At 45.2% G+C, this 25,107-nt stretch overlaps 1 protein-coding gene across 1 annotated transcript in view; it reads right to left on the reverse strand.

The window, feature by feature from the left end:
- Positions 1 to 278: 278 nt before the first annotated feature.
- LOC126260359 (trypsin-7-like) overlaps positions 279 to 25,107 on the reverse strand; it is a 29,785-nt gene continuing 4,956 nt past the window's right edge. Inside the window, exons 3-7 of the mRNA XM_049957686.1 lie at positions 19,266 to 19,428; positions 10,494 to 10,702; positions 6,244 to 6,449; positions 4,709 to 4,766; positions 279 to 508 (exon numbers count right to left, since the gene is read on the reverse strand). Coding sequence (XP_049813643.1) covers positions 384 to 508; positions 4,709 to 4,766; positions 6,244 to 6,449; positions 10,494 to 10,702; positions 19,266 to 19,428 — 761 coding nt within the window. The 3' untranslated portion in view covers positions 279 to 383. The remainder of the gene's footprint in view (positions 509 to 4,708; positions 4,767 to 6,243; positions 6,450 to 10,493; positions 10,703 to 19,265; positions 19,429 to 25,107) is intronic.

Below are 25,107 nucleotides of genomic sequence, written 5' to 3' on the forward strand. Positions count from 1 at the left end.
TAGCATGGAATAACATCACAAAATCACTAGGAACTAAATCAGAACGGTGATATCTGGCTCATGTTGGATAGGAAAGTAATTTCATAAGCACCATGCCATCTCACTTTGTAAGAGCAAGACCGTAAAAAATCACAAAAACATAGTGTTTTTTCAGTGCAGCTTTATTGATCCAATAAATATTAGTAAAATACATCAGAGCTGTAAGACAGTGAGTGTAATATTTCTCTTAGAGAAAATTTTTGCGTACTTGCATTAGGATATGCAAATAATTATTTAGTTGCTTAATGTGCTCGAATAAATTAGTTGGTGAAGAGGCGAGACGTGGCTTCAAACGTGCGAGGAGAACTCCTTGTCCCAGATGGATGCAGTGACAGTTGGCTCGCCTACGGAGGCGCGCAGAGGCAGTCCCCGGCGAGGCGCTGGTGCAGCCACGGCAGGTAGTTGGCCACCCGTGTGTAGATGCCCGGGTAGTTGGGACGCGCGCATCCGCGACCCCACGACACGATGCCTACGGCACACACAACACAGCACATGGTCAGGCAGCTGGCCCGAAACAGAGCGCATCTCTGGGCAGGTGAGGGGTATGCGTGCTAAGTTAACTACACTACTGGCCATTAAAACTACTACACCACGAAGATGACGTGCTACAGACGCGAAATTTAACCGACAGGAAGAAAATGCTGTGATATGCAAATGATTAGCTTTTCAGGGCATTCACACGCGGTGGCCGCCGGTGGTGACACCTAAAACGTGCTGACATGAGGAAAGTTTCCAACCAATTTCTCATACACAAACAGCAGTTGACCGGCGTTGCCTGGTGAAACGTTGTTGTGATGCCTCGTGTAAGGAGGAGAAATGCGTACCATCACGTTTCCGACTTTGGTAAAGGTCGGATTGTAGCCTATCGCGATTGCGGTTTATCGTATCGCGACATTGCTACTCGCGTTGGTCGAGATCCAATGACTGTTAGCAGAATATGGAATCAAATGGCTCTGAGCACTATGGGACTTAACTTCTAAGGTCATCATTCCCCTAGAACTGAGAACTACTTAAACCTAACTAACCTAAGGACATCACACACATCCATGCCCGAGGCAGGATTCGAACCTGCGACCGAAGCAGTGGCGCGGTTCCAGACTGTAGTGCCTAGAACCGCTCGGCCACCCTGGCCGGCGAATATGGAATCGGTGGTTTCAGGAGAGTAATATGGAACGCCGTGCTGGATCCCAACGGCCTCGTATCACTAGCAGTCGAGATGACGGGCATCTTATCCGCTCGGCTCTAAAGGATCGTGTAGCCACGTCTCGATCCCTGAGTCAACAGATGGGGACGTTTGCAAGACAACAACCATCTGCACGAACAGTTCGACGACGTTTGCAGCAGCATGGACTATCAGCTCGGAGACCATGGCTGCGGTTACCCTAGACGCTGCATCAGAGACAGGAGCGCCTGCGATGGTGTACTCAACGACGAACCTAGGTGGACGAATGGCAAAAGGTAATTTTTTCGGATGAATCCAGGTTCTGTTTACAGCATCATGATGGTCGCATCCGTGTTTGGCGACATCGCCGTGAACGCACGTTGGAAGCGTGTATTCGTTTTCGCCCTACTGGCGTATCATGCGGCGTGATGATTTGGGGTGCCATTGGTTACTCGTCTCGGTCACCTCTTGTACTCATTGACAGCACTTTGAACAGTGGACGTTACGTTTCAGATGTGTTACGACCCGTGGCTCTACCCTTCATTCGATCCCTGCGAAACCCTACATTTCAGCAGGATAATGCACGACCGCATGTTGCAGGTCCTGTACGGGCCATTCTGGATACAGAAAATGTTCGACTGCTGCCCTGGCCTGCACATTCTCCAGATCTCTCACCAATTGAAAACGTCTGGTCAATGGTGGCCGAGTAACTGTCTCGTCACAATACGCCAGTCACTACTCTTGATGAACTGTGGTATCGTGTTGAAGCTGCATGGGCAGCTGTACCCGTACACACCATCCAAGCTTTGTTTGACTCAATGCCCAGGCGTATCAAGGCCGTTATTACGGCCATAGGTGGTTGATCTGGGTACTGATTTCTCAGGATCTATGCACCCAAATTGCGTGAAAATGTAATTACATGTCAGTTCTAGTATAATATATTTGTCCAATGAATACCCGTTTATCATCTGTATTTCTTGTTGGTGTAGCAATTTTAATGGCCAGTAGTGTAGTTGTTTTTGGCGTTCAAGTACAGGAAGCACAGGTCAACTGAACTAACTTAGACCAGCCGTCACCGTTGACTCGCTGTTGACTCGTGACGTACCAATGTTAAGGCGCGTGGCGTCATACAGGCATAAACGGAAGGAGATCTGAAAACTGACAATATTTGCTTTGCATCTACATTTTCTTTTTGGAGTGTACCGCGTGATTATAATTAATAAGCAGGTACTCAGGAAGTCCCAGTGTGGGCTGTAATTATCGTATGGCAGCGGAACTTGATACGTATGCTAATGCGTTAATGTGGAACCGATTTATGATGGAAAAAAAATTTGATTCCATTTTGGCCACCAGGTGCAAATATGGCACTGTACACTGATTGTATGACAGTGTGACAAATACGCTGGCATTTGTTAAGCCATAATTTAAGTGAACGACATGGCTATCGAGAAATGAGACTGTGCGCTGTTGGTGAAACTTTTATGTGAAGGCAGCAACTGCAATGCTGCATTTAGAGAGTGTCGCCGAGTGAAAGTTCTGAGGAGACCTCCCCATGTCATTAAATTACTTAAAGAAGATAATGAAATTCGAAAAAACTCGTGAGCATCGTGTGACGCCTGTAAGATAATCGCTTTGTAAAGAAGTCCGTAACTGCCTGCTGCACATCCTTTTCCGACAGGAATCGTCGACCCTTCAAGGCTTTTTTTAAGGGCCCGAAGGCGCGATAATCGCATGGGGAGAGATCAGGACTACAGGACGGGTGATCGAGTGTCTCGCTCCTGAGTTGGTCTAACTTCTGCGTTCTGACATTTGTGATATGGGGACTGTACTATCATGAAGCAGCACACCCCTTGCTCACAACGGTGTTTTCGACAGAAGTGTTGCCCCATACACATTCTTTATTCTCCGTTGGATGTCTAGTGCTGTTTATCCTCGGCAGCCAAGAAAAGATAGCAGCACGTTGGTCCTGTTTGGACGCATTTGGTAATAATGTTGTCGTAGTTCTCGTTTCCGTATTTACGACACGCACATCGGAAAAAGACGAATACCACACCGCCGGCCGGAGTGGCCGAGCGGTTCTAGGCGCTACAGTTTGGAACTGCGCTACCGCTAGGTCGCAGGTTCGAACCCTTCCTCGGGTATGGATGTGTGTGATGTCCTTAGGTTAGTTAGGTTTAAATATTTCTGAGTTCTAGGGGACTGATGACCTCAGAAGTTAAGTCCCATAGTGCTCAGAGCCATTTGAACCCATCGAATACCACACCAATCCCTTTCCTATGTCTCTGTGCTTACATACCCGCATAAGCTGCAGCAATGCCCTCAAATGGAAACTTTTTGATTGACCCTTATATATAAATCACAACTGACTGAATTTCGTCTCATAGGTTCTTACTACAATTTTCCTGAATTTCCACAACTCACTGAGCTGGTTCAACAGAAACTGACCGCTTAGTAGGTCAAATTCCGCTCACCAATAATATTCTAGCGCTCGAGATGAGGTTAACCTCTCCGCATCGTGGCGGCTGTTATATTTGGATTGCTGACGCCCTGTACTAAACTCCAAATCATTTCGTAGTTACATACTATCGTGGAACGTAATATTCTTGTGTTTTTGTTGGCCATTCGTACCTTGGATACGTAGCTTATCCTCGCTGCTTTGTGCTTTTTGGTGGTAGAGAAGTAAGTTTGGAATGATAAAATATCTTACGGGCCGAGAAGAAGCTAACGTGTACGCGTCAGCGCGACTGCAGAACCTCTGAGGTCCATCACGATTCGATATTTGTTTCCTACAACACACCCATAATCAAAATAAATAATTATGCCCATAGTATAACCATATTTCGTAAATTTGATCTGAGGCTGAAAGTGTAAAATAAGTTGAAGAGCTTGTTTTAATGTAAGTTTCTCATCTCCAATGAATCGAGTATGATACTGGATTTGAAGTTTAATTGGAACAGTTGTTAACTTCGAGCTGTTACAGGCCTGACAAAAGAAGCTAAAAATGGATTAAGAACATATGATCAGGACAAACCACTCTTATCCGATGACGAACTTCGTTTGCTATGTCTGTCAGTACTAGCTTTTTGTTGGTGACTCATTTGACGCAGCCTGCCTGCGATTTCTGTCCTGTGGCAACTTCTTCATCTCAGAGTAGCGCTTGACTTGCACTCATTGTTCACAGGTATTCATTGGATATCTTCCAATCTCAGTCTGCCCTTACTGTTTTCTCCCTCTATACCTCCCTCAAGGACCATGACAGCTATTCCTTGATGTCTTAACACAGGTCCTATCAATCTGCCCCAGTACTACTAGAGACCGATTAATCTTTGCTTGGGCAATTTATTACATTCCAGGGAGTCCAGTAATTCTTTACCCCCAATGAAACACTAATAATGATGACTGAATCCCTGTTCAATGGATAATATTAACTTTTATTAAAAGTACACGGAGATACGGATTGTGACAGGTTAATTTGCTTAGATTAATTTGGTGTTTGATAACACTTACCGATTACTTCCATGCTTCCATTTTTGTTGTCCACATGGAGCGGGCCGCCGCTGTCACCCTGAAAAAAATTGTGAAAGTATTATCATTGCAGGCGCTTAGAATACTACTATAGATATACATAATGAGTGTTCTTGAGTACAAGTATGTTATGATTTAAACATTCGTTTAGAAACCCACGTGCTGTTAATTAAGACGAGTCCATATTATTCAATGTTGAATTTATCTACTTGTGAGCACGACGACAACTGTCGTGTTTATGTTTCTATATTGTACGCACTATGCTGTAACGAACCGTTGTTTTTTTTTTTTTAAAGCAGAAGGGAAGGATGTTACGTAAAACAACTGAACGAGTGATATAAGTATATCTAGACTGAAAGGTTACTAGTGACTTCCAACAGGGATAAAGTTCTATCAGAAGGATAAAACAGACTGTCAGTGTAAAATGTTCAACCATCAAACATAAAAAAAACCGCAAGAAAGCAGAATATCGCGTGGCTTCAAGGGCAGAGACAAATGTATTCTGCTACACGTTGGATAGATTTTGAAGATTTATCTGCAGAGCAAAGGATGCAGTTCCTTGCATTAACTGATAGATATGTGGAAGAAAGGATTATGTTTAGGTAGCTATGAATGTAGATAGTACTTATGCTTTTGTAGCACTAATATTACGTCTTATATTACCGGGAAAGATTAATTTTGAGCCCTTAAAGCGAACAAAAGAACTCTGAATCTGAAGCGAGGAGTACAGCCTGGTAAAATAAAATACAGAACTGTACCCCAGTAGAGCGCGGTGGTGTATTTGCTTCTTGTCAGACAGTCAAAAGAAAGATTTTACTGCATGATGATTGAATATCATATACTCAAATACAGGAAATTCGTGCGCTGTGGGGCAGAAGAGTTAGTTTTAATTTATGAAGTATCTTGCACTAGAAGCCACAGAAGTTCAGATGCAATGAATGTGATGGACGGTTATTAGAACGAAAATTTGAAAACTATGACCGATGAAGAAACTATAATTCGTAGTAACCTTGCCATGATGTTTAAAGTAGGGAAAGATAATTAACCACTTGCTAGTTCCGTTGTTTCTCTGTAACTATGGTACAGTCGCTTGTATACATTTTTTGTAACCATTAACAACGTTAGTACGTTATATTTACACTTGTTTATTCGGTCATCATCCCTGCCAGAAAAGTCTCAAAAGCAACTGCTGCTCCTACTAAACGTCTGAAAGGACAGTGATACTGAAGATCTAAAATAATATCAATGCTGGTGAGGGCGATTAGTCTTAGTGGTCGCAAAAAATTGTATCCTTTGTCGCAAAAAATTGTATCTGTTGGCGCTGTACATGAAATAAAAAATAAACATACCCCAAATTGTCTTAGAATGAGTGCAGTGATACTCATTCAGTAAACCAGAAAAGTGAAAGTGTATCTTCCAGTACACTCAAGAATCGAACAAAAATGTCTCATGTTCCGCGTAAAACTGTAGCGGGCGATTCGCGCGTAGTACCACAGTGGCTGCTTGCGTTTACGTACCTGGCAAGCGTCGCGTTTGCCCTGCGGGTAGCCGGCGCAGATCATGTTGTCGGTGATACGCTCGCTGGGGTATCCAGCGCGCCGGCACTTCTCCATGGACATGATGGGCACCGCCACTTTGCGCAGCGTCGCCGACGTCGGCTTGCGCTCCTCCACGCGGCCCCAGCCAGTCACTATGGCCACACGGTCCGTGTAATCTGCCGTGTCTGCAAAACACCCCCTGCTGTATTTCCCGTCCAGAGACACAATATTTTCATACTTTCCTTTAAAACCATTCTAAACACGATGATGTAATACTCAGCTGTATCACATATATCAGCACCTGTTGCTCGATAACTATGTCTGTTTCACATAAATTGCAAATGCAGCTACTGTAGGAATCAAATACCCCTGCTAAATACCGACAGCGAGTCATCGACTACCAGTGATTCCACCTGCACAACGCAGCATCACTTGGAATTCCATCACCCACAGAAACGTCCAATAGCTGAGTGGTCAGCGCGCCGGAATGTCATGCCAAGGGGCCCGGGTTCGATTCCCGGCTAAGTCGGAGATTTTCCTTCGCTCAAGGACTGAGTGCAGCCACCATACGCGAATGGAACATGGGGAGGTGAAGGTGGGCGTGGGGAATACCACGTAACACACCACATGGTCGCTTGAGTGGTATGGATGTAGGCATGATTATATATTCGCAGTGAAAATTTGTGACAGACCTGGACTCGTACCGCGAGCGGTTGCCTTACCATTAGGCTGTCTGGGCACGCTACATGGCTAGACCCGAATTTCCGCATTATGTCAACCATGTGTCCACAACCTACACTCGTATATCCTCTATGCGTATGCATATCCAAAGGAACACTGCATCAAACGTCTGAGCAATACAGGCACTGCAATACAGTATTTATATACAGAGCACGTGACTTTCATTTAAATGTCTCCCCTGTACTGGAATATACATAATGGATGTACAACTGCAGGTTGTAGACACATGGCTGACGACGTACAGAAGTTTGGGTCTAGACGTGAATGCTACTTCACACGCGGAACATCACTCGTGTCCATAAGTTTATTAAAGTTTTGATTCACACGAGAGATAACTAGTTTTCGTGTCCATACCTGTGTCAAATTACGATTTTACACACGTGTCCATCATTTTGTCACTGAGTCACACGCAGCAATCCATACGTGTCCATTTAGGTGTCTTTATACTACAGAGTAGTACAGGTAATGCTAAAATTACTTATAATGAAAGGATCATTTACAAATATACATTTTTTTTTTATTACTGTCCAAGACCTAACGAAAAACGTGTTTGCTATTCTGAATGGTGCTTCTGAAGCATGTTAGATTTTATATGTATTTTAAATCTGATTCTTTCCCTTTTCTTATTGTTCTATAACAGCCTTTTTTTGTTTCTTTGTTCATTTACTCGGTTACATCAATAATCAGTAAAATATATCCACTTTGGCGTGCCGAACAGTTCACGTTCAAAACTTCATCTAACAGCAATCGGCAGAATTCCTTGACTTCATCTACTTCGTGACCACCAATCGTGGTTGGTTGGTTTGTGGGGGCTGAAGCGACACCCCCGCGATAACAAGGCCGTCCAGCAGTGTTAGTGACGTCACACAGCGAGTCATCGACTACCAGTGATTCCACCTGCACAACGCAGCATCACTTGGATCTCCATCACCCACAGAAACGTCCAATAGCTGAGTGGTAAAAAAAAAAAAAAAAAAAAAAAAGTGGTCAGCGCGCCGGAATGTCATGCCAAGGGGCCCGGGTTCGATTCCCGGCTAGGTCGGAGATTTTCCTTCGCTCAAGGACTGGGTGTTGTTTTGTCCTAATCATCATCTCATGCTCATCGCCACGCAAGTCGCCGAAGTGTTGTCAACTCAAAAGACTTGCACCAGTAAGTAATAGCTTACTTCTCCACACCTGGTTTCGAAGTTCACAGCATCAGCAGATTTTGAGACAAGGTACATGCTGAATGTTTCTTCAGTGTATGAAATGGAAGAAGTTTCACATTCAGTACTGCAGCTCATGCCAATATAGAAGAACAAGACCGTGTCCTGAGGGGATACATTTTTAAAAAATCCATAGTATAATGTAATGTGTCTCGTGACAGGCCCTTTTGCACAGGCGAACGGTCTACCCGACGGGAGGCCCTACCCACACGACATTTCATTTCACCCGCAGAAACGCTCACATCGGTACCGGGATAATTGCGTGCGAAGAGTGAACAAAAGTGGTTCAAATGGCTCTGAGCACTATGGGACTTAACTTCTGAGGTCATCAGTCCCCTAGAACTTAGAACTACTTAAACCTAACCTAAGGACATCACACACATCCATGCCCCATGGAGGATTCGAACCTGCGACCGTAGCGGTCGCGCGGTTACGAACCGTAGCGCCTAGAACCGCTCGGCCACCTCAGCCGGTCAAAAGTGAACAGTTGTGGTTTCTTGAAAAGGGCCTCTTGTCGTGTGGGTAGGGCCTCCCGTCGGGTAGACCGTTCGCCTGGTGCAAAAGGGCCTCTCACGAGATACATTACATTTTCCTATGGATTTTTTAAAATTTATCCCCTCAGGAAACGGTCTTGTTCTTCTATATTGGCATGAGTTGCGGTACTGAATGCGAAACTTCTTCCATTTTATACACTGAAGAAGCAGTCAGCATGTACCTTGTCTCAAAATCTGATGATGCTGTGAACTTCGAAACCAGGTGTGGAGAAGTAAGTTATTACAGCATAGGCTGTGGATGTTTTTCTATCATATAGTCCTTACGGCAGCATGACTTGAAAGGTGCAGTAGTTTCCATATCATGTCAAGGCATCACTAAAATAACGAATGTTCTAGATATGTTATTTGTCAATATGTTCAGATGCTCAAAATGTGCGTATACTTTAAACCTGAAACACATTTTTCGGCAGATCGTACATAATTGGTCAAGTCTAAAAGTTTACTTTTAAATCAAACAGTTGCTCCCAGAACAATTATTTTTAAAATGAGTAACGAACATCGCAAAATGCTGCCTTCGACTGACGTTCCTCTGTCTCGAACCTTTCTTTCCATGGTGATTCCATTTCGTTTGTAGAAATTGCACCACCATTTGTTGACACGTAAAATATTCTCCCCATGCACCATGTGTAGTACTAAATTCGCTGTGATCAGCACATTAACAAACATAGTTCCCTGATGAACAGCCTGCCTTTTCCAGCAGAAAGCTCATTCACTTCCTGTGTCTACAATAACGGCTGCGGGTTTGGGGGGGGGGGGCGTAGGCACTTAAGCATACTATGGTGCACCTACCCCTCAAGTATCCTTCTACAGAGGGATCAAATTAAAACAGGTCCAGAAATTTTTCATGCAACCCATCTTACATCATCCACACATGTGGCTGATGTGAAATGGGTTGTCTGTCTTAAGGTGCATGATATACTTTCTGGGCCTCTTTTATTTTGCACATCCTTTAGAAACACCCAACTCGTGCAGAGGGTGATTTAGCTGCTCCTACCTATGGGTTTATGCAACCCACAGTGCCTTCAAATGCCCCGCTCAAGTTTTTCATATTCTCGGGTTCGCTACGTGCAAATTCTTAGTCCTAAAGAAAAAAATAAATGGGATCTTAATGTAGTTAAATTTTCCACTGGGGCACGTTTTTGCTAGAGGCCGTAGTTTTCAAAATGGTTCAAATGGCTCTGAGCACTATGGGACTCAACTGCTGAGGTCATTAGTCCCCTAGAACTTAGAACTAGTTAAACCTAACTAACCTAAGGACATCACAAACATCCATGCCCGAGGCAGGATTCGAACCTGCGACTGTAGCGGTCTTGCGGGTCCAGACTGCAGCGCCTTTAACCGCACGGCCACTTCGGCCGGCTGCCGTAGTTTTCGAATTATTCAAGAAAAACATACAAAACTGACCTTCAAATGCGTTTTCCTTCAATAAATCGAAAACAGTGGCCTGCAGCGGAAAATAGCCCTGTTCAAAATTTAGCTGCATCAAATTTCCTACAAATAGGTCCTGTTCGTTGTTTTCTGCAGAACTAATAGTTTGTGTATCGAGTGAGAGAATATTAAAATCTCGTGCATGGTTTTGGAAGACGTTGAGGCTTGCATAATTCTCGTGGATAGAGGCAGCCGACTCACCCTGTGTTGTTATTTTCTTGTTTCACTTACTATTGTGGCAGGTTCGAGTCAGCCTGTACGTTTTATTACACCTACAGTTAGTGTAAAACGCGATACTCACTGTCTACGGGGAGACAGGCGGGGCGCACGCTGGTGCCGAAGTCGACGGGCTTGTCGAGGCGGATGAGCGCGATGTCGTGGTTGAAGGTGAAGATGGAGAAGTTGTCGTGCCGCTGCCAGTCGGCGACGCCGCGCTCCAGGCTGGCGCTCTCGTTCTGCACGCCGCGGTCGTGCTCGCCCAGCGTCACCAGGATGTCCTGCGACCGCAGCCTGCGCACGCCGTGACGTCACATACAGCAAGTACACACAGTAAGTACAGGGTGTTTCAAAAATGACCGGTATATTTGAAACGGCAATAAAACCTAAACGAGCAGCGATAGAAATAGACTGTTTGTTGCAATATGCTTGGGACAACAGTACATTTTCAGGCGGACAAACTTTCGAAATTACAGTAGTTACAATTTTCAACAACAGATGGCGCTGCAAGTGATGTGAAAGATATAGAAGACAACGCAGTCTGCGCAGTCTGTGGGTGCGCCATTCTGTACGTAGTCTTTCTGCTGTAAGCGTGTGCTGTTCACAACGTGCAAGTGTGCTGTAGACAACATGGTTTATTCCTTAGAACAGAGGATTTTTCTGGTGTTGGAATTCCACCGCCTAGAACACAGTGTTGTTGCAACAAGACGAAGTTTTCAACGGAGGTTTAATGTAACCAAAGGACCGAAAAGCGATACAATAAAGGATCTGTTTGAAAAATTTCAACGGACTGGGAACGTGACGGATGAACGTGCTGGAAAGGTAGGGCGACCGCGTACGGCAACCACAGAAGGCAACGCGCAGCTAGTGCAGCAGGTGATCCAACAGCGGCCTCGGGTTTCCGTTCGCCGTGTTGCAGCTGCGGTCCAAATGACGCCAACGTCCACGTATCGTCTCATGCACCAGAGTTTACAACTCTATCCATACAAAATTCAAACGCGGCAACCCCTCAGCGCCGCTACCATTGCTGCACGAGAGGCATTCGCTAACGATATAGTGCACAGGACTGATGACGGCGATATGCATGTGGGCAGCATTTGGTTTACTGACGAAGCTTATTTTTACCTGGACGGCTTCGTCAATAAACAGAACTGGCACATATGGGGAACCGAAAAGCCCCATGTTGCAGTCCCATCGTCCCTGCATCCTCAAAAAGTACTGGTCTGGGCCGCCATTTCTTCCAGAGGAATCATTGGCCAATTTTTCAGATCCGAAACGATTACTGCATCACGCTATCTGGACATTCGTCGTGAATTTGTGGCGGTACAAACTGCCTTAGACTACACTGCGAACACCTCGTGGTTTATGCAAGATGGTGCCCGGCCACATCGCACGGCCGACGTCTTTAATTTCCTGAATGAATATTTCGATGATCGTGTGATTGCTTTGGGCTATCCGAAACATACAGGAGGCGGCGTGGATTGGCCTCCCTATTCGCCAGACATGAACCCCTGTGACTTCTTTCTGTGGGGACACTTGAAAGACCAGGTGTACCGCCAGAATCCAGAAACAATTGAACAGCTGAAGCAGTACATCTCATCTGCATGTGAAGCCATTCCGCCAGACACGTTGTCAAAGGTTTCGGGTAATTTCATTCAGAGACTACGCCATATTATTGCTACGCATGGTGGATATGTGGAAAATATCGTACTATAGAGTTTCCCAGACCGCAGCGCCATCTGTTGTTGAAAATTGTAACTACTGTAATTTCGAAAGTTTGTCTGCCTGAAAATGTACTGTTGTCCCAAGCATATTGCAACAAACGGTGTATTTCTATCGCTGCTCGTTTAGTTTTTATTGCCGTTTCAAATATACCGGTCATTTTTGAAACACCCTGTACATACGGACAACAGGATGCTTAGGCCATCGAGCACCCGGCTTGCTCACTGGGCCACGAATACCAAGGATATCAAAGAAACAATTCCATTCTGGTACAGCGCCTGACCACTAAGAAGGGCCAGAAAGCTTTAGAATAAAAATTTATGGGTTACGTGTGTTCGTCTGAAGCAGAAATGCGAAGAAGGGTCCGAACACAAATCCTCTGCCATCTGCAAAACGTTACAGGAAGGCTGGAAATATTTCGCGTTTCACAAAGTGCAATATTAGTATCTAGTATTGGACAGGTAAGCAAATGGAGGAAGTTCTTGATATTTGCTACGAAATGTTGGTGGAGAAAGGACACTTGGAATTTTACACCCGTCGAAGTCGAGGTCATTACAGACACAGAAATATCTCGGCTCAACAACAATGAGGGAAGAAAACAGTCATGGCTTTGCTGAAGAAAGCCAAAAAAATGGCTCTGAGCACTATGGGACTCAACTGCTGTGGTCATAAGTCCCCTAGAACTTAGAACTACTTAAACCTAACTAACCTAAGGACATCACACACATCCATGCCCGAGGCAGGATTCGAACCTGCGACCGTAGCGGTCGCACGGTTCCGGACTGCGCGCCTAGAACCGCGAGACCACCGCGGCCGGCGAAGAAAGCCAAAATCGTTAGAAGTGACTTAATTTACCAATGGGATGGAACAGCTGCAGCCATCGGAGATCGTAAATGGGCGCTCCAACTACACGAACGCTACCCTTCTATAGACGGTTTAATTGCATTCTATTCTCTTTACACTACTTTCTGCTGTTGTTGATATTACCCTGTACTCGTCTGACGATGTTGTCTTCTTTCTATTTCACTTCATTGACCACAACTGTCTCTACGTTGAGCATTTGACATTCCACGCTCCGAATCGTAGAATATTACCCTATTGTTTATTCAGTCTTTCTCTCATGGACACCTCCCTCTTGGCTTTCCCTTCCCGGTGATCTAGATGGGGGTCTACCACGGGATCCTATGCCAATGGAGAATCACCACGACGCTTTTTCAGCTAGGGGCCACATCTGCTGCGGATACACATTATGTGTGTACGATATAGTGGTTCCCACTGCGTTCTGCATCCTTACGTCCTTTATCATTGCTGATTCTTCCACCTTTTAAGGACAGTTTCCTACCCCTAGGGCAAAATAAGCCACTGAAACTCTATTCGCTAAAAGGCTTCTTTTATTTTTATAAATCACATTTTATGACACCATAATAACTAAATTCGGCCTGCAGTGGCCATTGTCAGATGCTGTGGGTAGCATTTGATGAACAAATATTCAACTAGACATTATAAGTCAATCCTCGTCACCTTATACGAAATGTCTATTTTCCCAAAAAAAATCTATCTACTCCTTTGCCATTGCCGACATTCAAAAGTTTAGGAGTAATTGAGTTCGAAGCCCCTGCTGAAGCTATTCAGCATCTAGAGGTAGAATCTTGGACTAGTAATCGAAACGTCCTGGGTCCCGCGTTCTAGCCCAGCTACTGCTAAGCTTCTAAACAAAAATCATCGCCATAACTGCCGAAGACTTCCTATCCGAGCAGTTACCTTTGTTCTGGCAAAGACCTTTTTAAAAAGGGCGAAGGAGCCGGCAGAGTTTCACAGACCCCGGACTTTTCGATTAGCTGCCAAAGACGCCACATATAGACCACAGGCATTTCAAAATATAAAAGTCGAGTTTTGCAAAAGAATACAAGGGTACACTCGCCCCAGCTTCGTTAGTATGAGCGAAGCTGGGCCACAACTGCAGCATTCACAGCAGTCATTGGTCAGTGACAACGTCAGTAATGACTCTTGTATTGGTTACGCTTTTACATATACAGGAGCCACGAACAGTACTCTCTACAGAACACACGTTACGTTTGACGGCAGAATTCGTGACCACATCTAGAATCTTATAATACTTCGGAAGTTTTTTCTAGTGTGCAGCATCTCCATAAACTGCCTACAAGTGATAGAGAAGCGCTTCCCCGTGGGTTTTTGGCCTCCAATATCCAAGATCTTACACCCACCTCTACAGGACAGGGTCACAACTGCATCCATATACACACCGTCTCACGTGGATACACCAAGAAATGAACAGACTAACAAACTTATTCAGGAAACAGTCATAGGAGAAATACTAGAAATAGCGGGCACAGGCCCTCTCATCGGCAACCCGGGCTCACCCACGAGCCCGTCCTGATGTGTGTATGACATCCCACATATTCTCAAGGAGTATTCTGCTCTTGCCAAAATTAACACGAGAACTTGGAAGGAGCAAATGTTCATTCATAGTCGTGCACGATGGGATAGCTGCTGAACAGGTAATTTCTTTCGTGAGAGATGATAAATGTAATAACAAAATTTAACAGCCTTAGCAGTCTCATGTCGACTTCGCGTTTAAGTTTGTAGGGACGCAGGTTACCTCGCCGCAACGCGGGTGTGAAGACGTATCGCCCCGTACCACCATGTTCCACTACACTTCTTTTTCAGCTAATAATCTTTTTCGTTCCATTGAGCCTTACATTTCATTCCTCAATGTAGATAATAAATATTTGTGCTGCGATAGCCATCAAAGAAAACCCTGCGTTGATGATGGTGTGGGAGTGCACTGCTGCTACGTCTCTAGCTACTGTTGCTATAAAAAAATAAGCATCTGACGTTTAAAGTCTAGTTGCAACGTTTTTGCCACAAACAGTGTCTGGAAACAACCTCCTCAACCTCCACATCTCTCTATCCTCCACGGCGATAGATCACTTTAAAGTCTCTAACCTCCAGATGTGGGGTATCTCTAAGCACGTCAAAAATGTTTTGTTTAACTTTACGAGGTGCATTCAAGTTCTAAGGCCTCCGATTTTTTTTCTAATTAACTACTCACCCGAAATCGATGAAACTGGCTTTACTTCTCGACGTAATCGCCCTACAGACGTACACATTTTTCACAACGCTGACGCCATGATTCCATGGCAGCGGCGAAGGCTTCTTTAGGAGTCTGTTTTGACCACTGGGAAATCGCTGAGGCAATAGCAGTACGGCTGGTGAATGTGCGGCCACGGAGAGTGTCTTTCATTGTTGGAAAAAGCCAAAAGTCACTAGGAGCCAGGTCAGGTGAGTAGGGAGCATGAGGAATCACTTCAAAGTTGTTATCACGAAGAAACTGTTGCGTAACGTTAGCTCGATGTGCGGGTGCGTTGTCTTGGTGAAACAGCACACGCGCAGCCCTTCCCGGACGTTTTTGTTACAGTGCAGGAAGGAATTTGTTCTTCAAAACATTTTCGTAGGATGCACCTGTTACCGTAGTGCTCTTTGGAATGCAATGGGTAAGGATTACGCCCTCGCTGTCCCAGAACATGGACACCATCATTTTTTCAGCACTGGCGGTTACCCGAAATTTTTTTGGCGGCGGTGAATCTGTGTGCTTGCATTGAGCTGACTGGCGCTTTGTTTCTGGATTGAAAAATGGCATCCACGTCTCATTCATTGTCACAACCGACGAAAAGGAAGTCCCATTCATGGTGTCGTTGCGCGTCAACATTGCTTGGCAACATGCCACACGTGCAGCCATGTGGTCGTCTGTCAGCATTCGTGGCACCCACCTGGATGACAATTTTCGCATTTTCAGGTCGTCATGCAGGATTGTGTGCACAGAACCCACAGAAATGCCAACTCTGGAGGCGATCTGTTCAACAGTCATTCGGCGATCCCCCAAAACAATTCTCTCCACTTTCTCGATCATGTCGTCAGACCGGCTTGTGGGAGCCCGAGGTTGTTTCGGTTTGTTGTCACATGATGTTCTGCCTTCATTAAACTGTCGCAACCACGAACGCACTTTCGACACATCCATAACTCCATCACCACATGTCTCCTTCAACTGTCGATGAATTTCAATTGGTTTCACACCACGCAAATTCAGAAAACGAATGATTGAACGCTGTTCAAGTAAGGAAAACGTCCCCATTTTAAGTATTTAAAACAGTTTTCATTCTCGCCGCTGGCAGTAAAATTCCATCTGCCGTACGGTGCTGCCATCTCTGGGACGTATTGACAATTAACGCGGCCTCATTTTAAAACAATGCGCATGTTTCTATCTCTTTCCAGTCCGGAGAAAAAAAATCGGAGGCCTTAGCACTTGAATGCACCTCGTAATTACAGAAAGAGCTACTTTTTTTCTTGAAACAAGAGAAATTTTATAGTCTGGAAAAATTTCCTACTTGAGGACGGGCATGGACACACCTTTGCATAGCGTAAGTGACAGCACAGTGGAATGTCGATGGAACGTTAAATACTAATCTTCTATCCTTCGTTTGCTATATTGCTGACGGGAGCACCTCAGCTCTCTGGCTGTCAAATGGGAACTACTTATTATGTTCGAGAGTGGAACGGTAGAGAGACAGCTTGAAGGTGGTTCACTGAATCCTTATTGTGAATAGCAGAGTAATCACGTAGATGTAGACTGCTTCCACACTGGCACCTTGCCGCCACTCCTCTAATAAGCCAGTTAAAACTGCTACCGTTCTAACTAATCCCTTTAAAATGCTTCATTTAGGTGAGCGACAGCAGATTTTAGCTACTACGACAAGGCCTGTAAACATGGAATACAAAAACATTATTCTCTCCTCCCAAATCAGCGTATTAACTACATGTCCTGAGAAAGGTGTTCGTCTAAATGCTGTTCAGCCCCTTTATGACAAGACTGCCTGTCATTTATGTGTATTTGTCGAGAATATAGTCAATATTGGACCCATTTTACTCTCTACTTGGAGCGTTCTCATCATTAACAACTGAAATGCAGCTACATACTGCACACGCACTCATCACAACGGTCTTAACTGAAAGTCACGTGATTGATCCAACGCCCGAATGAAGCAAGGAAAGTGCAAAACCACAACAGTACAGAAAGGACAGCATTCTAGGTCATTAACAACTCGTTAATGTAATTCATTCCTGTCTTTCCGTTCACATGACATCCGTAGATCGTAGCCCTCAGCATGACGTAAGTGCAGGAAGTTAAGTACTGCCTTTGCACTCTTCAGACAAAGAGGACTACGGTACGTGCGGCGAGAGGTCGCGAAGTGGTCTTTTGTGGCTGACAAAGCGGCGAGGCCGCGTGCACGCCACGCGGGGCAACTGGCGTGCTGTGCGGTGTAGTGACCTTGGCAACGCGACCGCCACGGGGTCAGTGCCGCGCTGTGCGCAGCGAAACGGCACCTGGCGGGCAGACCCAACACCAGAGGTCGCAAAGTTGCCTGGCACAGTAGTAGGCGCCATACGTCATAGGGTGACACACTGATGAGTGAGGTGGCGCACTGGACTCGCATTCGGGAGGACGACGGTTCAATCCCGTCTCCGGCCATCCTGATTTAGGTTTTCCGCGATTTCCCTAAATCGTTTCAGGCAAATGCCGGGACGGTTCCTTTGAAAGGGCACGGCCGGTTTCCTTCCCAATCCTTTCCTAACCCGAGCTTGCGCTCCGTCTCTAATGACCTCGTTGTCGACGGGACGTTAAACACTAACCACCACCACCACCACACTGATGAGGCAAGACATTATGACCAAGTGCTCAAAAGCTTTTTTGTTCGTCTTTGGAAAGAAATAGATCAGTTATTCTGCGTATGAGAGATCCAACAGTTTGTTGAAAAGGTCATGTAATTCGCGTAAATAACGGGCCACTGATCTACGTACACCGTAATGGCGCTCGATAGCTTCACAGGATTTGCATGAGGCGAATTTGGTCGCAGAGACATCGACGTGTAATGCTGCTAAAACCAATGTAGCACCCTGCTGGCTCCGAGAAACGTACAATTATACTGCTGAAAGATGACATTGCAGTCGTGGAAGGCGGCAAGCATGAAGGGATGCAGGTGATTCGCAGCTGTCAGCATGTCTTCGATTACTACCAAAGGTCTCGTGCAACCGTAGGATAATGTCTCCCATGGCATAATACTGCTCCCACCAGCGCTGCACGTTTCGAGCCACCGTTCACCTCGATGACGGCGTTTCTGTAGACGACGATTGACTTAATGTAGCAAAAATGTGATTCACCCAAAGAACCGACACGGTTTCATTGATCGACGGTCGAATCGCGATGGTCCCTTGCCCAGTAAATCGTAATTGAAGATGTCATTGGGTCACCATGTGAATATGTAGTGGTCGTCTGCTACAGAGCTCCATGTTCAACAATGTACGGTGAACAATGTGCTCCGAAACACTTGTGCGCGCGCCAGCATTATGCTCTTTCAGCAGACATGCCATAGATCTCCGAGATGTGTCCTACTTTACAGAGCAAACAAGCCTCCGAACCTCACTTTCTGAAAGTTTTTTTCTTTGTTATTTGGCCTCAAACAGTATACAATGTGGGCAAAACAAAACCTTCCCCGGAAAATATTTGATGTACCTTAAAATAGGCAGTTCAACTTACATCATTCATTCCCAGATCAGGTGATGTAAAGTACGTTGCCTGTCTCAAGGTACAAGGGACCAGTTTTATTTTCCCTAACCTGCATGACATCGTGAATCTACAACTTTGAGAAAGACTACGACCACAAGTCGTCGATTTGAGACTCTAGTGGTGGGTCTCGTCAGTTACGTCAGAATAAGAAATGTAGCTGGATCTGAACCTGCACCGAGCGAGGTGGCGCAGTGGTTAGCACACTGGACTCGCATTCGGGAGGACGACGGGTCAATCCCGCGTCCGGCCATTCTGATTTATGTTTTCCGTGATATCCCTAAATCGCTCCAGGCAAATGCTGGGATGGTTCCTTTGAAAGGGCACGGCCGACGTCCTTCCCCGTCCTTCCCTAATCCGATGAGACTGATGACCTAGCTGTTTGGTCTCTTCCCCCAAACAATCCAATCCAATCCTCGAGCTGCATCACATCAGTATACAGACTGAAGACGACTGCACTTATGAGCGAGCAGAAGTGGGCGTCGCTGCACTCACCCGTCGACGCAGTGCGCGGCGGTGAGGACGTGGTGCCTGGAGATGAGCGTGCCGCCGCAGTAGAACTTGCCGCGCCGGCTCAGCGCCGCCACCCACGGGAACTCGTTGACGCGCGTCACGTTGCCGCCCACGATGCGCTGCCGCCGGTTCGGAACGCCGCACGCTGCAACCAAAGCGGCGTTAACTCGCTGCCTGCAGGCGTCAAACACAAACTCAGCGCACAGCCGCCTGCTCTTGCGCCACAATTGTTGTCTCGCGGAGGAAAAGCTCGCCGGTTTTCCCACTTCGCACATTGCTGCAAGTATTACTCTGTGGTCCTACGTTCCTATGAATTTAAAGTGTTGATGTGGAAAGCCACACATAAGTACTTCCAGCGTTTCATAAGACGTCTGCACGAAAAGCACCAGACATTCAAAACAGACGTGTATCACTGGACAGAGCATCACGTGAAGTTTTAATTCATGCTAAAGAAGAGATACCCACTAAAGGTCATAACTTTGTTACGTGTTATCGAGACCTTTCATATACCAGGGCAAATCAGAAAATCTTTCTCCCACTTTTTTAAGTTACGGCTATAAATGCGAAGTCAGCATATCCACTAGGAGCGTTGGACCTCTCTTGTTTCGTACCGGCCGTATCTGCTAGTAGCTCCGCCGCACGGCGCTACTGTCAGTTGTTAAAGATGGCGGTTGTGCTTCACATATCCACGATACTGTAGCAGAGAAGTGTGATTACTTTTCTACGGAGCAAGGGACGAACGCCCATCGAGATCTACAGGGAAATGCAGCCCACATACGGGGAAAACTGGCTCGCTTTGACAACTGTGAGGTGGTGGTTTTGTGAGTTCGAGAAAGGCCGTGAAGTCTTGGATGGCAATGAGTGGTCGGGGAGGTGGCGTTCGGCGGTGTCTGACGACAACATTTCCCGCGTGGATGCAATAGTGCAAGCAGATCGGCGTGTGCACATCAGGGCCATTTCCCGGGAGGTTGACATATACGGGAGTGCTTATGACATCGTTCACAAGTCCTTAGGTTACCAGAAGGTTTCATGTCGGTAGGAGCATAAGGAGTTGGATAACATGATTAAAGGCAAGAGAATTACGTAATCTCTGAATCTTCTGGAACGGTACTCCAAGGAGGGTGAAGGTTACCTGGACTGCATTGTTACTGGCGATGAAACGTAGATACTAAATTTCACGCCCGAATCCAAGCAGCAAAGCATGGTGTGCAAACATCAGAGTTCGCTTGTGACAAAAAAATTTCGTTCAGCGCCATCTGTCGCGAAAGTGATGTTAACGGCCTACTGGGATAGCCGTGGACCACTGCTGCTGGATTTCATGTCACAAAGTGCAAGCATCAATGCCGACACTTATTGTTCCGCAGTGTCACGTTTGAGGGCTGCCGTCAGGCGATGGTGCTGAGGGATTCTCGGTGTGGACAACGTGATTCTACTCCACGACAATGCGATACCACGTGTGGCAATCAGAACTGCCGAAAAGCTCCGGGAATTTCACTGGGAAATTCTGGACCACCCTCTGTACAATCCAGACCTCGCCGCTAGTGATTTCCACGTTTTTGGACCGCTGAAGAACTTCCTGCCAGGGCAGTGATTCACAAGGAACAATGAAGGCAAGACAACAGTCTGATGGTGGTTCCAAAGTCAGTTGTACAAATTCTACCACAGGGACATCTCAAATTTAGTGTTGCAACGGAAAGAATGTGTGACCCCTGTGGGGACAGCGTGGAAAAAAAGTGCAAGGTCTGTAGAATAGGATGTATATTTGTCATTACCTATATGTACCTTACTTTGGCTAGTAAAAAAACTGAGGCAAAGATTTTCGGATTTGTCCTCGTATTTAAACGCGCGATTAAGACTTATTAAACTCGTCTGAAACAGTGACTTTCTTCCCTCCGAAGACGGCTGCTAGCACTCGTAAGACCTGCACTGTCACGAGCTGTGACGCACGCTACAGGGCCCGTATATCTCGTTGGCTCCGGTACCGTCGCATCGAATTATTTTGGACATGCAGATAGGCAACTGAGGGAACAGATTTCAAAAGTGGGCTACTGTCGTTGCGAACGCAAGTATTTGTATTTGCTGCAATAACAAATGATCCCACATTTATTGCATGTATGTTGTTGTTGTTGTTGTGGTCTTCAGTCCTGAGACTGGTTTGATGCAGCTCTCCATGCTACTCTATCCTGTGCAAGCTTCTTCATCTCCCAGTACCTACTGCAACCTACATCCTTCTGAATCTGCCTAGTGTATTCATCTCTTGGTCTCCCTCTACGATTTTTACCCTCCACGCTGCCCTCCAATGCTAAATTTGTGATCCCTTGATGCCTCAAAACATGTCCTACCAACCGATCCCTTCTTCTAGTCAAGTTGTGCCACAAACTTCTCTTCTCCCCAATCCTATTCAATACCTCCTCATTAGTTACGTGATCTACCCATCTTATCTTCAGCATTCTTCTGTAGCACCACATTTCGAAAGCTTCTATTCTCTTCTTGTCCAAACTGGTTATCGTCCATGTTTCACTTCCATACATGGCTACACTCCATACAAATACTTTCAGAAACGACTTCCTGACACTTAAATCTATACTCGATGTTAACAAATTTCTCTTCTTCAGAAACGATTTCCTTGCCATTGCCAGTCTACATTTTATATCCTCTCTACTTCGACCATCATCAGTTATTTTACTCCCTAAATAGCAAAACTCCTTTACTACCTTAAGTGTCTCATTTCCTAATCTAATTCCCTCAGCATCACCCGATTTAATTTGACTACATTCCATTATCCTCGTTTTGCTTTTGTTGATGTTCATCTTATATCCTCCTTTCAAGACACTGTCCATTCCGTTCAACTGCTCATCCAAGTCCTTTGCTGTCTCTGACAGAATTACAATGTCATCAGCGAACCTCAAAGTTTTTACTTCTTCTCCATGAATTTTAATACCTACTCCGAATTTTTCTTTTGTTTCCTTTACTGCTTGCTCAATATACAGATTGAATAACATCGGGGAGAGGCTACAACCCTGTCTCACTCCTTTCCCAACCACTGCTTCCCTTTCATGCCCCTCGACTCTTATAACTGCCATCTGGTTTCTGTACAAATTGTAAATAGCCTTTCGCTCCCTGTATTTTACCCCTGCCACCTTCAGAATTTGAAAGAGAGTATTCCAGTTAACGTTGTCAAAAGCTTTCTCTAAGTCTACAAATGCTAGAAACGTAGGTTTGCCTTTTCTTAATCTTTCTTCTAAGATAAGTCGTAAGGTTAGTATTGCCTCACGTGTTCCAACATTTCTACGGAATCCAAACTGATCTTCCCCGAGGTCCGCTTCTACCAGTTTTTCCATTCGTCTGTAAAGAATTCGCGTTAGTATTTTGCAGCTGTGACTTATTAAACTGATAGTTCGGTAATTTTCACATCTGTCAACACCTGCTTTCTTTGGGATTGGAATTATTACATTCTTCTTGAAGTCTGTGGGTATTTCGCCTGTCTCATACATCTTGCTCACCAGATGGTAGAGTTTTGTCATGACTGGCTCTCCCAAGGCCATCAGTAGTTCTAATGGAATGTTGTCTACCCCCGGGGCCTTGTTTCGACTCAGGTCTTTCAGTGCTCTGTCAAACTCTTCACGCAGTATCTTATCTCCTATTTCATCTTCATCTACATCCTCTTCCATTTCCATAATACTGTCCTCAAGTACATCGCCCTTGTATAAACCCTGTATATACTCCTTCCACCTTTCTGCCTTCCCTTCTTTGCTTAGAACTGGGTTGCCATCTGAACACTTGATATTCATACAAGTGGTTCTCTTCTCTCCAAAGGTCTCTTTAATTTTCCTGTAGGCAGTATCTATCTTACCCCTAGTGAGACAAGCCTCTACATCCTTACATTTGTCCTCTAGCCATCCCTGCTTAGCCATTTTGCACTTTCTGTCGATCTCATTTTTGAGACGTTTGTATTCCCTTTTGCCTGCTTCATTTACTGCATTTTTATATTTCCTCCTTTCATCAATTAAATTCAATATTTCTTCTGTTACCCAAGGATTTCTATTAGCCCTCGTCTTTTTACCTACTTGATCCTCTGCTGCCTTCACTACTTCATCCCTCAGAGCTACCCATTCTTCTTCTACTGTTTTTCTTGCCCCATTCCTGTCAATTGTTCCCTTATGCTCTCCCTGAAACTCTCTACAGCCTCTGGTCCTTTCAGTTTATCCAGGTCCCATCTCCTTAAATTCCCACCTGTTTGCAGTTTCTTCAGTTTCAATCTGCAGTTCATAACCAATAGATTGTGGTCAGAATCCACATCTGCCCCTGGAAATGTCTTACAATTTAAAACCTGGTTCCTAAATCTCTGTCTTACCATTATATAATCTATCTGATACCTATTAGTATCTCCAGGATTCTTCCAGGTATACAACCTTCTTTTATGATTCTTGAACCATGTGTTAGCTATGATTAAGTTATGCTCTGTGCAAAATTCTACAAGGTGGCTTCCTCTTTCATTTCTTCCCCCCAATCCATATTCACCTACTATGTTTCCTTCTCTCCCTTTTCCTACTGACGAATTCCAGTCACCCATGACTATTAAATTTTCGTCTCCCTTCACTACCTGAATAATTTCTTTTATCTCGTCATACATTTCATCAATTTCTTCATCATCTGCAGAGCTGGTTGGCATATAAACTTGTACTACTGTAGTAGGCATGGGCTTTGTGTCTATCTTGGCCACAATAATGCGTTCACTATGCTGTTTGTAGTAGCTAACCCGCACTCCTATTTTTTTATTCATTATTAAACCTACTCCTGCATTACCCCTATTTGATTTTGTATTTATAACCCTGTAATCACCTGACCAAAAGTCTTGTTCCTCCTGCCACCGAACTTCACTAATTCCTACTATATCTAACTTTAACCTATCCATTTCCCTTTTTAAATTTTCTAATCTACCTGCCCGATTAAGGGATCTGACATTCCACGCTCCGATCCGTAGAATGCCAGTTTTCTTTCTCCTGATAACGACGTCCTCTTGAGTAGTCCCCGCCCGGAGATCCGAATGGGGGACTATTTTACCTCCGGAATATTTTACCGAAGAGGACGCCATCATCATTTAATCATACAGTAAAGCTGCATGTCCTCGGGAAAAATTACGGCTGTAGTTTCCCCTTGCTTTCAGCCGTTCGCAGTACCAGCACAGCAAGGCCGTTTTGGTTAATGTTACAAGGCCAGATCAGTCAATCATGCAGACTGTTGGCCCTGCAACTACTGAAAAGGCTGCTGCCCCTCTTCAGGAACCACAGGTTTGTCTGGTCTCTCAACAGATACCCCTCCGTTGTGGTTGCACCTACGGTACGGCCATCTGTATCGCTGAGGCACGCAAGCCTCCCCACCCACGGCAAGGTCCATGGTTCATGGGGGAAGTATTGCATGTAATGGGAGTTAAAACTTGAAGAGATGCTATATCCTTTGACATGTGTCCATTTTCTATATATATCTTGTATTTCGCGCAGTCGTCTTCTGGCTCCCCAGCGGTGCTTGCGAATAACCTGTGTAAATAGCCCAAAGTAAGTTCTGTACCACAAGTGTATCTGCGAATACGTTTGTGTTTGGGTTGAAGATGGTTAGGAAGCTAAACAGCAAGATTCATGAGACTTAAAAAAATAGCAGTGAATTAAAAACAAAAAAAAATACCAACATAAAGATAACTTTTTTGAAGCTACACGTTTTTGGAATCTGTGGAATCAAAATCTGCTGCTAGGTAACATCCCACTCCATGCCTGAATGCTGACCACATGGTGGCAGACACAGTGCTGCTCAAAACTCTCCCACTTGT

Source organism: Schistocerca nitens, chromosome 5, assembly GCF_023898315.1.
Source record: "Schistocerca nitens isolate TAMUIC-IGC-003100 chromosome 5, iqSchNite1.1, whole genome shotgun sequence".
Lineage (NCBI taxonomy): Eukaryota > Metazoa > Arthropoda > Insecta > Orthoptera > Acrididae > Schistocerca > Schistocerca nitens.